At 44.3% G+C, this 13,754-nt stretch overlaps 1 protein-coding gene and 1 pseudogene across 1 annotated transcript; both read left to right on the top strand.

The window, feature by feature from the left end:
* Positions 1–1,347: 1,347 nt before the first annotated feature.
* LOC137096929 (disintegrin and metalloproteinase domain-containing protein 20-like) lies at positions 1,348–2,902 on the top strand (annotated as a pseudogene).
* Positions 2,903–5,414: 2,512 nt separating this feature from the next.
* Positions 5,415–8,386, top strand: LOC137096927 (disintegrin and metalloproteinase domain-containing protein 21-like). The gene is made up of 3 exons (XM_067467437.1): positions 5,415–5,562; positions 5,706–5,820; positions 6,229–8,386. Exons 1-3 carry the CDS (start codon positions 5,415–5,417, stop codon positions 8,384–8,386), a joined length of 2,421 nt encoding a protein of 806 aa, XP_067323538.1.
* Positions 8,387–13,754: the final 5,368 nt, after the last annotated feature.

The following is a 13,754-nucleotide window of genomic DNA, read 5'->3' as shown; positions in this document are numbered from 1 at the left end:
AAATAAATAAATAAATAAACTGTCTAAACCAGTAGTTCTCAAGCTTTGGTTCTCCAAGTGTTATGGACTTGAACTCCCAGAATTCCCAGCCAGTTTACCAACTGTTAAGTATTGTGGGAGCTGAAGTCAAAAACACCTGGAGAATTAAAGGTAGAGAACCATCTTTGTTCCAACAGTGGAGTTGCACTGACAGTGGACTCCCTCTACCACAAGAGTCTCAGGACATTGTAGGACCTACTGTAGAAATTTGTCAAGTTGTTGTTTGTGTTGGTTTGTGCTTGTATTTCAGGATTGTAGTCATGTACCAGTTCAGAAGGTTGAATGCCAGATTGCTGCTTTTGCAGAGAAAACAGCAATCTTGAAAAGAAGAAGTCACATCGTGAAATGACTATGAGTATTTGTATTCTTGGAAAGTTGCAGTCTTCCAGACTCCTGTGTCACTCAAAATGTGGATTATCTGCCTTGATATTCTGGATTATATGGCAGTGTAGAAGGGGCCTCGCTTTTCACTCGGGACCGAGAGATGGGTATATAAATGCCTGCCGGGAGCTCTCTCTAGCCTAGTAAAAGCCAACTTACTCTTTAGGAACAAGTAATGAAAATTAGTTTTTTTTAATACAATGCTTCTTTTGTTGCACCATGGTAATTTTTACTGCCTTCTCTACGCGGATACTCAGTCTCAGCACACCCATCTCTTCTTCCCATAGTCCATCAAACAACACAGGCGAGACTTGTTTCTCTCCCTATCTATCCATTGACATTGTTTTCCCATTGTTTCCATCGTTGATCCTACAAGCTCCGCCCCCATTCCAAATGAAATTCCTTGGACCAGGGTCCTCAAACGAAGGCCCGGGGGCCGGATGTGGCCCTCCAAGGTCATTTACCCGGCCCTCGCTCAAGGTCAACCTAAGTCTGAAATGACTTGAAAGCACACAACAAACAACAACAACAACAACCCTTGCTCATCAGCCAAAAGTAGGTCCACACTTCTCACTGAAAAACTGATTTTATATTTGTTAAAATTGTTCTTCATTTCAATTATTGCATTGTTTTAAAGTGTTTTTTTGCACTCCAAATAAGATATGAGTAGTGTGCATAGGAATTCATTCATTTTTTTTCCAAATTATAATCCGGCCCTCCAACAGTTTGAAGGAATGTGACCTGGCCCTCTGTTTAAAAAGTTTGGGGACCCCTGCCAGAAACTGCTGCTATGTATAGAACCCATCTCAATTGCATGTATAACCTCCTTGCAATCTTCTTTCTGGCACAATCAAGAGAGCAGAGAGCTTCCCTGTCCTACCTAAATAAGTAGAGTGAAACTCTCTAGTGGCTTCACTCCCAAGAAAAATGGCCAATAATTCTTCTTGGTTGCCGTTTCTGATCTTATGGAATCTATTGAATGAGACAGAAAATCATGAACCACTGCAAGGTTTTAAGTATGCTTCCTATGACGTGCATGTATAACCCAAGGAAATTGATGCCAAAACATGGACAAGATGAAACCACAGAAGTCACCTATCACTGGCACATTGAGGGGAAGGGCTACATAGTAAACCTGAGACAGAAGAGGGGTTTTGTGCCTAAGAACTTTCCAGTCTTAACCTACACAAAACATGGGGATTTCCAGGTGGACTATCCATTTATAAGACGTGACTGTTTCTACCAGGGTTATGTGGAGGGCAACATCCCCTCTCAGGTCACCCTCAGTGCTTGCTCAGGGGGGTTTCAGGGGCTCTTTCAATTTGACAATAAGACCTATGAAACTGAACCTGTCCAGGCCTCTCCTACCTTTGAACATGCAGTATTTCATTTGGAAGAGAAAAAAAATGCTGTTTGTATGAAGTGTGGACTAACAGAGGAAGTGCAAAAACACCATGAGACCATGATGCAGAACACAGAGGATGGACAGAAAGAGAAGGAAGGTGTTGTAGGCATGAACTATGGGCTGACAGCAGAAAATCAAAGACAACTAGAGATCATGATGCAAAATATAGAGAATGGAGTTGCCAAGAGTGCTTCCTGGTGGTCACACACTAGGTATGTGAAGGCAGCCATTGTGGTGGAACATGAACGCTATGTGCAGTTTGACAAAAATGAAACTCTTGTGGCTCTACAAGTCCTGGATATTTTTCATGTAGCAAATTCACTTTATGAACCACTTTCTGTTCAATTGTCTATAGCTGGACTGGAGATCTGGTCAGAAAGGAATCTTATACAGATTTCCAATAATATGGGGAAAATACTTGATGCTTTCCAAGGTTGGCGGAAAGATTCACTAAATAAACGTCTCGAGAATGATGTTGCCCACTTATTCGTTTATAAACATTTTGGAACTTTACTTGGATTAGCATTTCTAGGAACAATTTGCAATAGGAACTGGGCATCTGCTGTCATGTCCTATACATCTCCCAGTTTGCTATTTATTTCTAATACCTTTGCCCATGAGTTAGGACATAATCTTGGCATGAGACACGATGAAAAATACTGTTACTGTGAACAAAGTGATTGTATTATGGCTGCATATTACACAAGCAATGATAAGTTTAGTAATTGCAGTTATAGTGACTATTTTAGAGTTAGGAACTATGATTGTTTGTTAATTCCCCCAGATCCTGATAACATATACAAACTGGGATATTGTGAAAACAAAGTTATGGAAAATGGAGAACAATGTGACTGTGGCTCAGAAGCCCAATGTGAGTTAGATCCATGTTGCCAGTCTAATTGTACGTTTCCTGCCAGGGCCACTTGAGCTTTTGGAAAGTGCTGTTCTTAATGTCAGTATCTTCCTGCCCAGTCTCTTTGCAGAAAGGAGACTGGTATTTGTGATCTTCCCGAGTATTGCAATGGGACCTCAGAGTTGTGTCATTAAGATGTTCATGTACAAGACAGCCATCTTTAGTTTAGATTTATTACCACCAGAAAATCTTGGAGGCAAGACGTATCTGTAGTTGGTCCCAGTGGGATTCAGGCTTGGATGAGCCTTTTCAAGCCAATTACCAACTAAGTAAACTGAAATCCAACACCTGGCAGATACCCATGATGCTCAGGGATTTTTCAAAGCCACAAAGGTCATCTATGGTTCTGGCCCGACCTACCTGTCCGAATGCATCTCCTCCTATGAACCAGTTAGGACATTAAGATCATCTGGGGAGGCCCTTCTCTCGATCCCGCCAGCTTCACAAGCGTGCCTGGCGGGGACGAGAGACAGGGCCATCTCAGTGGTGGCCCCTCGGCTGTGGAACACCCTTCCTATAGAGATCAGATTGGCCCCCTCCCTGTTGGCATTCCGGAGGAAATTGAAGACCTGGCTTTTCGAACAGGCATTTGATTAAACAGTGCAATCAATTATTGGAAAAGGATAATGAGTCTGGATTCTGATTCTATCGATGAGACGTGATGGATTTGTTATATTGATATTGATGTTTGTTGTTTAATTAATTCTTTATTATTGCTTTAAATATCCAATTGATTTTGTACTATGTATATTGAAACTGTGTTGTTAACCGCTCTGAGTCGCCTAAGGGCTGAGAAGAGCGGTATACAAATAAAGTAAATAAATAAATAAATAAGAAACCATGGCACACAGCCTCTACGCTCATCAGATGGAACCAAACTCCTGAAGGACCAAAAATCAATTGCACTACGCTGGAAAGAACACTACCAAAGCCTCCTGAACCACAGCTCCAATGTGGCCGAAGAGGTTCTCTCACAAATCCTGCAACAACAAACCAGGGATGAGCTTGCAGCACTGCCTAGTTTCGAAGAAGTCAGCAGTGCCATCAGCCAACAAAAAAATAACAAAGCCAGCGGACCTGATGGGATCCCTGCTGAAATCTTTAAAGAGGGAGGATCTGAGCTGACACAACAACTCCATCAGCTCATAGAAAAAGTGTGGGTGACTGAGAAAATCCCAGCAGATTTCAAGGATGCCACCATCATCACCCTCTTAAAAAAGGGGGAAAGAACAGACTGTGGAAACTATCGAGGTATCTCCCTTCTAACCTCAGCTGGGAAAATCCTTGCAAGAATCCTTGCAAACTGCCTTCTACCCCTCTCAGAAGACACCCTCCCAGAATCCCAGAACGGCTTCCGCCCCTCAAGAGGAACGGTGGACATGATCTTCACTGCACGACAGCTCCAAGAAAAATGCAGAGAACAAAATCAACATTTGTACATGGCATTCATCGACCCATGATGACATGATGGCAACAGTTTTGGACAGCAATGGCTCCCAAAGTGACCCATTTTAGGTGGAATCCGGTGTGAAACAGGGATGTGTTATTGCCCCAACTTTATTCTCCATCTTTATCGCTATGATACTTCATCTTGTTGATGGGAAGCTTCCCACCGGAGTGGAAGTCATCTATCAGACAGATGGCAAGCTATTCAACCTCAGCAGACTGAAAGCCAAAACCAAGGTTACAACAATATCTGTTATAGAATTCTAGTATGCTGATGACAACGTCATCTGTGCGCATTCAGAAGAAGATCTACAAGTCACTCTAAACACCTTTGCAGAAGCATACGAGAAGCTCAGCCTGTCATTGAACATTGAAAAAGCCAAGGTGCTGTTCCAGCAGACACCAGCCAACCCCTCTCCAATGCCAGTGATACAGCTTAATGGAGTAACATTAGAAAATGTTGACCATTTCCGCTACCTTGGCAGCCACCCCTCCACCAAAGTCAACATCGACACCGAAATACAACATCGCCTGTGCTCTGCGAACGCAGCATTTTTCCAAACAAAGCAGAGAGTGTTTGAGGACCTGGACATCCGTAGGGATACCAAGGTGCTTGTTTATAGAGCTATTGTCCTCCCAACCCTGCTATATGCCTGTGAGACATGGACTGTCTACAGACATCACATGCAACTCCTGGAACGATTCCATCAGTGCTGCCTCTGGAAAATCCTGCAAATCTCTTGAGAAGACAGGCGGACAAATGTCAGCATGCTGGAAGAAGCAAAGACTACCAGTATTGAAGCAATGGTCCTCTGCCATCAACTCCGCTGGACCGGCCACGTTGTCGGGATGCCCGACCACCATCTCCCAAAGCAGTTGCTCTACTCTGAACTCAAGAACGGAAAACGGAATGTTGGTGGGTAGGAAAAGAGATTCAAAGCCAACCTTAAAAACTCTGGCATAGACAGTGAGAACTGGGAAGCCCTGGCCCTTGAGTGCTCCAGCTGGAGGTCAGCTTGACCAGCAGTGCTGCAGAATTTGAAGAGGCACGAATTGAGGGTGAAAGGGAGAAGTGTGCCAAGAGGAAGGCGCATCAAGCCAACCCCGACCGAGACCGCCTTCCACCTGGAAACCAATGCCCTCACTGCGGAAGAAGATGCAGAGCAAGAATAGGGCTAAACAGCCACAAACGGACCCAAAAGAATATCAGAAGACAATCCTCCTTGGAAAATGAGGGATCACCTAAGAAGAAGAGAAGAAGAGTCAGTGACAGTCTGTGGTGTTTCCAACACCTTCAGCGAGGTGCCAGGCCTCAATAGGAAGGACTTTTTCCCTTTCGCCCTCTATTTGTGCCTTGTCAAAATCCACAGCCCTGTTGGTAACAGCTGACCTACATTAGGAATGCTCAAGTGACAGGGCTTCTCAATTCTCTGTGTTTATTCCACATTTTTTAAGGTTAGCATTAAGCCCATCTTTAAAACTCTTTTGCCATCCACCGACAATCCCTTTTCTGTTTTAGAGCATTGCTCTTCAAAGTTGCAGTCCAAGTGCATGGACAAAGGCTATCCCAAACGCCTTTGGTTGGCTGGCTGTGGGAAGTCTTCAAAAAAGAAAGAAAGATTAGTAGCTATTACAGGCCCGTATAATGGCATATTATGAGAAAAATATAATTGCGCCATATCAGTTTTATAGTCATATTGTTAGAATTAAATCCAAAATCAGATGTGAAATGTCACATCTGTAAGTAACAAATCTCTATAGAAATTAACTTGTCATTCTGTAGACTTTCCACCTAGCTACTTTTTTTGAGTACCTTTTGCATTGCCATGCTGCCATGGCCATACTGTTCTCTTCTCGGTTCTCTAAGCTCCACCCCTATTCCAAAAGAATTTTTATTGCTTGTTGCTATGAATAGAATCTTCCTCTCCTTCTGCTAATACAGATGCAGCCTCATTCACATCAAGCTTCTTCCTTGGCAACAGCTCCAAGGGCCTTCTCATCCAAGAATGGAATGTCAAAGGATATACCTCAGGAGACCTCTTCCTGTGTTTGTGCTAACACTCATTAGTGTCCAGAATGAGATTGCTGGTCAGACACCACCAGAAGGATTTAGATTCGCCTCTTATGAGGTGACCATCCCAAGAAAACTGACTCCTAGATATGGTCAGGAAGATTCCAAAGGCATCAGCTATCTGCTAAATATTGAGGGGAAGGGCCACATGCTCCATCTGAGGCAGAAGAAAGCATTTGTCCCTAAACACTTTCCTGTTTTCACGTACAATAAGGTGGGGGAACTCCAAGTGGACTATCCTTTCATCAAGCATGACTGTTTCTATCATGGCTTTGTCCAGGGCCAGCTCTCTTCCCAGGTCACCCTCAGCATTTGCTCTGGAGGACTCAGAGGTGTGTTTCAGCTTGACAATATGACCTATGAAATTGAACCTGTTCAGCCATCTGCTAGCTTCCAGCATGTAGTGTATCGTCTGGAAGAGAAGGAAGGTGCTGTTAGGATGAGGTGTGGGGTAACAAAGGAAGAGGAAAGACGGCAAGAGCTTCTGCTGCAGAGCACAGAAAAAGTGGTGGTCAAAAGGAATTTGCAAAATGGGTGGTGGACCCATGTTAGATATGCAAAGCTGGCAATTATAATTGACCATGAACGGTTTGTGAGGTTTGACAGAAATGAAACAGTACTTCTTTGGCATGTTCTGATTGCTTTTCATATTGCTATTGCATTCTATGACCCACTTTCTCTTGAGCTGTCTTTAGTTGGACTAGAAATCTGGACAGAAAGGAATCTTATAACTATTACTTCCACTCCAGAGGATACACTTACGGCATTTTCTGAATGGAGAAGACGTTCACTTCTTACTCGTCTACAGAATGATGCTGCTCACTTATTTTTATATAAACAGTCTTCTTCAGTACTTGGAGTTGCATTTGTACAAACAATCTGTACTGAGCATGCAGCTGGCATTATTTATTTTACATCTAGGAATTTATTTTATTTCTCTATTACATATGCCCATGAATTAGGACATAATCTTGGTATGATCCATGATGAAAAAGATTGTCATTGTGAGCGAGGGGCCTGCATCATGAGTGAATTTCAATACCTCACTGATCAGTTTAGCAATTGTAGTTATAGGGACTATTTCGAAATGAGGAACAGTCCGTGTTTGTTAATACCGCCAAATGAAATGTTGCATAAACTCAGGTATTGTGGAAACAAAGTTGTGGAAGATGGAGAGCAATGTGATTGTGGTTCAGAAGCTGAATGTGAATCAGATCCCTGTTGCCAATCTAATTGTGAGTTACGTTCAGGGGCCGCTTGTGCATTTGGATCATGTTGCAAAAACTGCCAGTATGCTCCAGCTCGTTCTATTTGCAGAAGAAATATTAGTGTATGTGATCTTCCTGAATACTGTCATGGAACTTCAGAATGGTGTCCCGAAGATGTCTATGTTCAAGATGGAGCCCCATGCAGAGATGGGGCATATTGTTATGATGGGAATTGTACTACGCATGACAGGCAGTGCAAAATTATCTTTGGCCCCCAAGCAAGAGTGGCTTCAGAGGATTGTTTCAGAATAGTGAATGCTCAAGGTGATCGTTTTGGCAACTGTGGCCTTGAACATGGAGTTTATAACAAATGTACAACTTCGAACATCCTGTGTGGCCGGATCCAGTGTGAGAATGTGGATGATCTCCCCACATTGGAAGAGCACAGCACCATCATTCAGACACAGACTGGGGACATTCAGTGCTGGGGCCTAGACTACCACAGTGGAGTGGAAATACCTGATCACGGAGCAGTAAGGGATGGCACTCCTTGTGGCACAGACATGATGTGCATTGGTGGAGAGTGTTTGCATGTCTCTCTCTTGAAATATGACTGTAATCCATCTAAGTGTCATAACCGGGGAGTATGCAACACCTACAAACATTGTCATTGTAATTATGGCTGGGCCCCTCCTAATTGTCTCAAAACAGGCCATGGTGGCAGTAGTGACAGCGGACCTGCTTCACGAGATAGGAGTGCTATTGTTGCAGGAGTTGTTGTAGGAACTTTATTTGCTTTGTCTTCAGCAACTATTGCTCTTGCCATGACTGTATACTATAAGGTTCAGCTGATCCATGGTTTTAGAAGACTGAGCTCAGTTATCTCTCCACTTGAGTTGTCGGAAGAAGTAAACGGAAAGTAATCAATTCACACAGAAGGAAAAAAAAAGTATGTAGGAAACAATATTTAATATTTGTATTTATGCCTTGTATAATCTCTTTTTGCTGTTTTTGCTTTTTGATATAATTACAAAGAATGCCATTGCATATCAGGCTGATATTGTGTTGGAAGCCATTAAAGCTTCTATCTCACCAAGTGGAAAGGAATTGTTCCTTTGGAGGAACGTAGTCATAGCCTATTTCAGAGATATGGGTTCTTTTTACCAGATTATATGAATGGTGGTATTCTTTACATATTGAAGTTGCATTCCTTAATTGTGATAGAACAGAAATACTTGTTTCAAATTTTCATCATGTGAGCTGATGGCAGCATCAGAAATAATCTGCAAGAACTCACCTGTGAGAAATGCACAGAAATATTGAAAGTTAATGTCCCAAGGAAATATGTGGCATTTCATTTCAAAGTTTAAATTTACTTGTGTTTAATACCTAGGAATGAATGAGTATTCCTTTGTTTTTTCCTCTGTAGGTTAAATCTTTTATGAACTTTTGAAAGCAAAGGATAAATTCTTTGCAACTTCTCTGAGTGAACATGCACTGAACAATTGAAGGGACCTGACAGCTCACCCTCAACAGCCATGGTTCACTGAGGCATTTCAAACATATTAGGGGATGAGATCCCCCATGTTGTTCGTACCATTGTTGACTGTGAAGAGCACATTGGGATTATATAGTACAGGGACACCCATTGTGAACGTAATGTTCGATGCAGCAGTTTATTCTAAAAGGACATAGCAAAAATATGACCTCAATTTCAAATTACTTCTGGGGACATGGCATGCATCTCTAAAGTCTACTACCTAGTGGACAAAGAAACTCAAACATGCAGCGTGACCTACAAATGTGTCTACCCAACTGTTGGCAGATTAATAGCAGATTCCCAAAAGCTGCATGTCTACTTGAGAATAATCAAATAACAGTTCTCTTGTGGACCTTTCTGTTAATTTTTTTTATGATATCCAAATTACTTAAACTCAGATGTTAGCATTTTTATCTGAGGATCTATGTAGCTATCTCTTAATATTCTGAATTACTTCTGAATAAATGTTGCTGTTACTGGAAAATCAATCCATTTTATATTGTATGTCATCATACTATATTTATTGGTATCATGAGGATTGGGAGCAAAGGTTCTGATCTACATAGCAGCACATCAAAGGACCCCTTTGATTGTGGAGGTGGGGGGACATGGGCAAACATCACAAATGAAGGACATTAAATACAACAGCTTTGAGCAAACCCCACTTAAAGCACCTGAAACACAACAGAAGAAAGTAAATACACTCAAGATTATCAGCATAAATTTCCTACGGCATGAAGAAAGCTGCTGATTATCTATATATATATATATATATATATATATATATATATATATATATAAATGCTCATGTCATAATGAGTGCTTAAAAACAAAAGAACCGCTGGGCCAATACCCACCAAATTTGGCAACAAAACTCCTCACCATTCAAGGTGTGACCATCAATAATAAAAAACAAAAAAAAAAAGAATGTACAAATCCTAAAAAAGGAGAAGATACCACTGGGCATGCGTACTGGGACGGGGGGTGGGGTGGTGGGGTGCACGCGCTCGCACACACAGGAGAACTCCATGTGGCAACAGCCTGGAGTCAGCCTTGGCTCTCTCCCTCCTCCTTCTCTCCCTTCCTTCTCTCTTCCCCCATTTTCTCCCTTCATGCCTTCCTTGCCTCCTCTCCTCCCTCCCTTTTCCCCTCATCCTTCCTCTTTCCTTCTCTCTTCCTCTTTCCTTTCCTCCCTCCCTTCTATCATTCCTCCTTCCCTTCTTCCTCAATCTTCAGCTCTCCCCTTGGGTGCCGCCATCAAGGGGTTCCAGTAAGCCCCGCCCCTAATAGAGCAGAGTGTGCTGGGGACGAAGGAAGGAAGGAAGGAAGGAAGGAAGGAAGGAAGGAAGGAAGGAAGGAAGGAAGGGAGGGAGGGGTGAGCCCAGTTCAGTTACAGGTGAGCTGGACATCCAAGCAGCTCCCAAGGTCAAATTTCCCCCAATTTCCACCAGAATTCACCTTTGGGCATATTGAGGATTCCTCCCAAGTTTGGTCCCGATCCATCTTTGTTTGGGTTCACAGTGCTCTCCGGATGAACAATTTCTCCTCCTCATTCTCTCATCCACACCAACGCCCCCTTCCCTCCCTCCACCCTTTCTGTACTTCCCTTCCTTCTCCTTCCTTTAATTCTTCCCCTTCCCTTCCTTTCCTCCTTCCTCCCTCCCTTTCCTTTTCTCCATTGCTCCTTCCTCCCTTTATCCCTTCCCTTCCTTCTTTTCTTTCCTTCCCTTTTCTCCCCCACCCCCCTCACCAGCTTCATCCTTTTTTATTAAATATACACTTAGATGCACTCAAAGTCACCCCTTCCACACTGCCATGTAAAATCCAGATTATTATTATTATTATTATTATTATTAACTTTATTTGTACCCCGCTAGCATCTCCCGAAGGACTCGATGTGGCTTACAAAGGCCAAGGCCATAAAACACAACATAAACAATATAACACCAAAGCAAAATTAAAGACAGTTAAAGCAATATTAACGACATGCAATGAACAACATATCAAAACAATAAAACTGGGCCGGGCCAGAGTAGTGGGTACAAGATTAAAAGTGCTGATGTGGCAGGAGGTATACGAGGATTATAGGGCAAGTGCAGTGTGCGGTGTGCAATCATCTTAGTTCTACTAAAGTGCTTCGAGGATTTGTTAATGGAGATTTCCTATTCTGGAAAGGCACATCGGAACAGCCAAGTCTTTAAGTTCTTTCTAAAGACTGCCAATGTAGGGGCCTGTCTAAGATCTTTTGGGAGGGTGTTCCAGAGTCGGGGGGCCACCACAGAGAAGGCCCTGTCTCGTGTCCCCACCAGTCGCGCTTGTGACGCAGGCGGAATCACGAGCAGGGCCTCACCAGATGATCGCAGTGAGCATGTGGGTTCATAAATGGAGATGCGGTCACTCAGGTAGGCAGGTCCCAAACCGTTTAGGGCTTTGTAGGTAAGCACCTGCACCTTGAATTGGGCTCGGAAAATAAATGGCAGCCAGTGGAGCTCCTTGAACAGGAGGGTTGACCTCTCTCTGTAAGGAGCCCCAGTTAGCATCCTGGCTGCTGCCCGTTGGACCAGTTGGAGTTTCCGAGCCGTTTTCAGGGGCAGCCCCACGTAGAGCGCATTACAGTAATCCAATCTAGAGGTGACTAAGGCATGGACCACCCCGGCCAGATCAGCCTTCGCGAGGTACAGTCGCAGTTGGCGCACGAGTCTCAATTGTGCAAAAGCCCTCCCGGACACCGCCGACGCCTCAGCCTCAAGCGTGAGCGATGAGTCCAAGAGGACTCCCAAACTGCGGACCTGTGCTTTCAAGGGGAGTGTAACCCCGTCTAGCACAGGTTGCCACCCTATACCCCGATCCGGTTTGCGATCGACCAGGAGGACCTCTGTCTTGTCGGGATTGATCTTCAGCTTGTTCCTCCTCATCCAGATCGACACAGCGGCCAAGCACCCGTCCAGCACCCGAGAGGCCTCCTTGGAATTAGGTGGAAAAGAGTAGTAGAGTTGTGTGTCGTCTGCATAGAGATGGCACCCAACTCCAAAACTCCGGATGACCTCTCCCAGCGGTTTCATGTAGATGTTAAAGAGCATGGGAGATAAAATAGAGCCTTGCGGGACCCCACAGGTCAAAGGCCAGGGGTCCGAGCAGGCATCTCCCAGCTTCACCATCTGGGTTCGTCCCTCCAGGAAGGACCGGAGCCACGACAAAACCGTGCCCCCGAGACCCATCCCAGAGAGTTGACCCAGAAGGATACCATGGTCGATGGTATCGAAAGCCGCTGAGATGTCCAAGAGAACCAACAAGGCTACACTCCCCCTGTCCAGATCTCTACGGAGGTCATCCACCAAGGCGACCAAGGCTGTCTCGGTGCCGTGACCAGGCCTGAAGCCAGACTGTGACTGATCTAGGTAATTGATGTCGTCTAGGAATCCCTGGAGCTGGGAGGCGACCACCCGCTCCAGCACCTTACCCAAAAAAGGGAGGTTGGAGATCAGTCTGTAATTGCTCAGCACCGTGGAGTCAAGAGAAACCTTCTTAAGGAGTGGCCGAACCACAGCCTGTTTCAGATTGGATGGGAAAATCCCTTGCTCCAGCGATGCATTAATGATCAACACAAACCAACCAACCAACCCCCCCCCCCCCGGCCGATTTAATTAGCCAAGATGGGCAAGGGTCTAGAGCCGATGTGGTCGCCCTCACAGCCCCAAGGATCTCTTCCATGGTTTCAGGAGAAACAAGCCTAAAAGAATCCTATAAAATTGGACAAGAAGATGCCTCAGTCACCTCACCTGGCACTGCGATGAAATTGGAGTCGAGCTCAAGACGTATCTGAGCAACTTTGCCTGCAAAATGGTGTGCGAGCTCGCAACACCGAGTTTCCGGATCGTCGAAGGTCCCCTCCCCCACAGGTGGGTGAAGGAGTTCCCCGGCCACCCGAAACAGCTCCGATGATCTATTTGCTGCAGACGCTATACGGGTGGTCGTGAAAGATTCCCTGGCCACCTGTATAGCCACGGAATATGCCTTAAGCGAGGCTTTAGCCCGTGCTTGGTCAGACACGTCTCGAGAACTCCTCCATTTGCGCTCTAGCCCCCTTCCCGTATGCTTCATCACAGCCAACTCCCTAGTAAACCAGGGGGACGGTCTGTCACGGCGCAACGTGATGGGGCGTTCGGGAGCGATCATATCTATCGCCCTGGCCATCTCCCTATTGTAGAGATCAACCAAGGCGTCGACCGAATCGCCAGGCTCCATGGCAGGAAGAACCCCAAGATTCCTCAGGAATCCATCCGGATCTACATAACCAAATTAAGAGATAAAGAGAGAATCCTGACACAGGAAGAGGATATAAGGGAGCAGTTCTTCAAGTTTTATAAAGATCTATACCAGGAAGAATATGTCGAAGAAGAAAAAATCTACGACTACTTAACAAATCACAAAATACAAAGGATATCAGATCAACAGAGAGAAAACCTAAATAAAGAAATAACGGAACAAGAAATTGAGCAAGCGATCAAAAACTTGAAACCAAATAAATCACCTGGACCGGACGGGTTCTCTGCAATTTACTATAAAACATTCCAGAAAGAACTCACCCCATACCTAAAAGAAATAGTAAACAGGGCAAGAATATATAAGGAGGTCCCAAATTTGTGGAGGCAGGCGAACATATGTGTGATACACAAAGAGAAATCTGACCCGGAAGAAGTAAAGAATTATAGACCGATATCTTTGTTGAATGTCGACTATAAAATTTTCAG

The sequence above is a fragment of the Anolis sagrei genome, chromosome 1, assembly GCF_037176765.1.
Source record: "Anolis sagrei isolate rAnoSag1 chromosome 1, rAnoSag1.mat, whole genome shotgun sequence".
Lineage (NCBI taxonomy): Eukaryota > Metazoa > Chordata > Lepidosauria > Squamata > Dactyloidae > Anolis > Anolis sagrei.
Note: the sequence above shows the minus strand (reverse complement) of the source record. Positions and strands in the feature narration are given on the sequence as shown.

Bases quoted from the DNA above. Each gene is read 5' to 3' on its own strand.
- LOC137096927 (XM_067467437.1), top strand. From the start codon at position 5,415: ATGAGGGATCACCTAAGAAGAAGAGAAGAAGAGTCAGTGACAGTCTGT. The intron at 5,563-5,705 runs GTAACAGCTGAC...TCTGTTTTAGAG, and splicing joins CAAAATCCACAGCCCTGTTG to CATTGCTCTTCAAAGTTGCA. The intron at 5,821-6,228 runs GCCCGTATAATG...GAGACCTCTTCC, and splicing joins AAGATTAGTAGCTATTACAG to TGTGTTTGTGCTAACACTCA.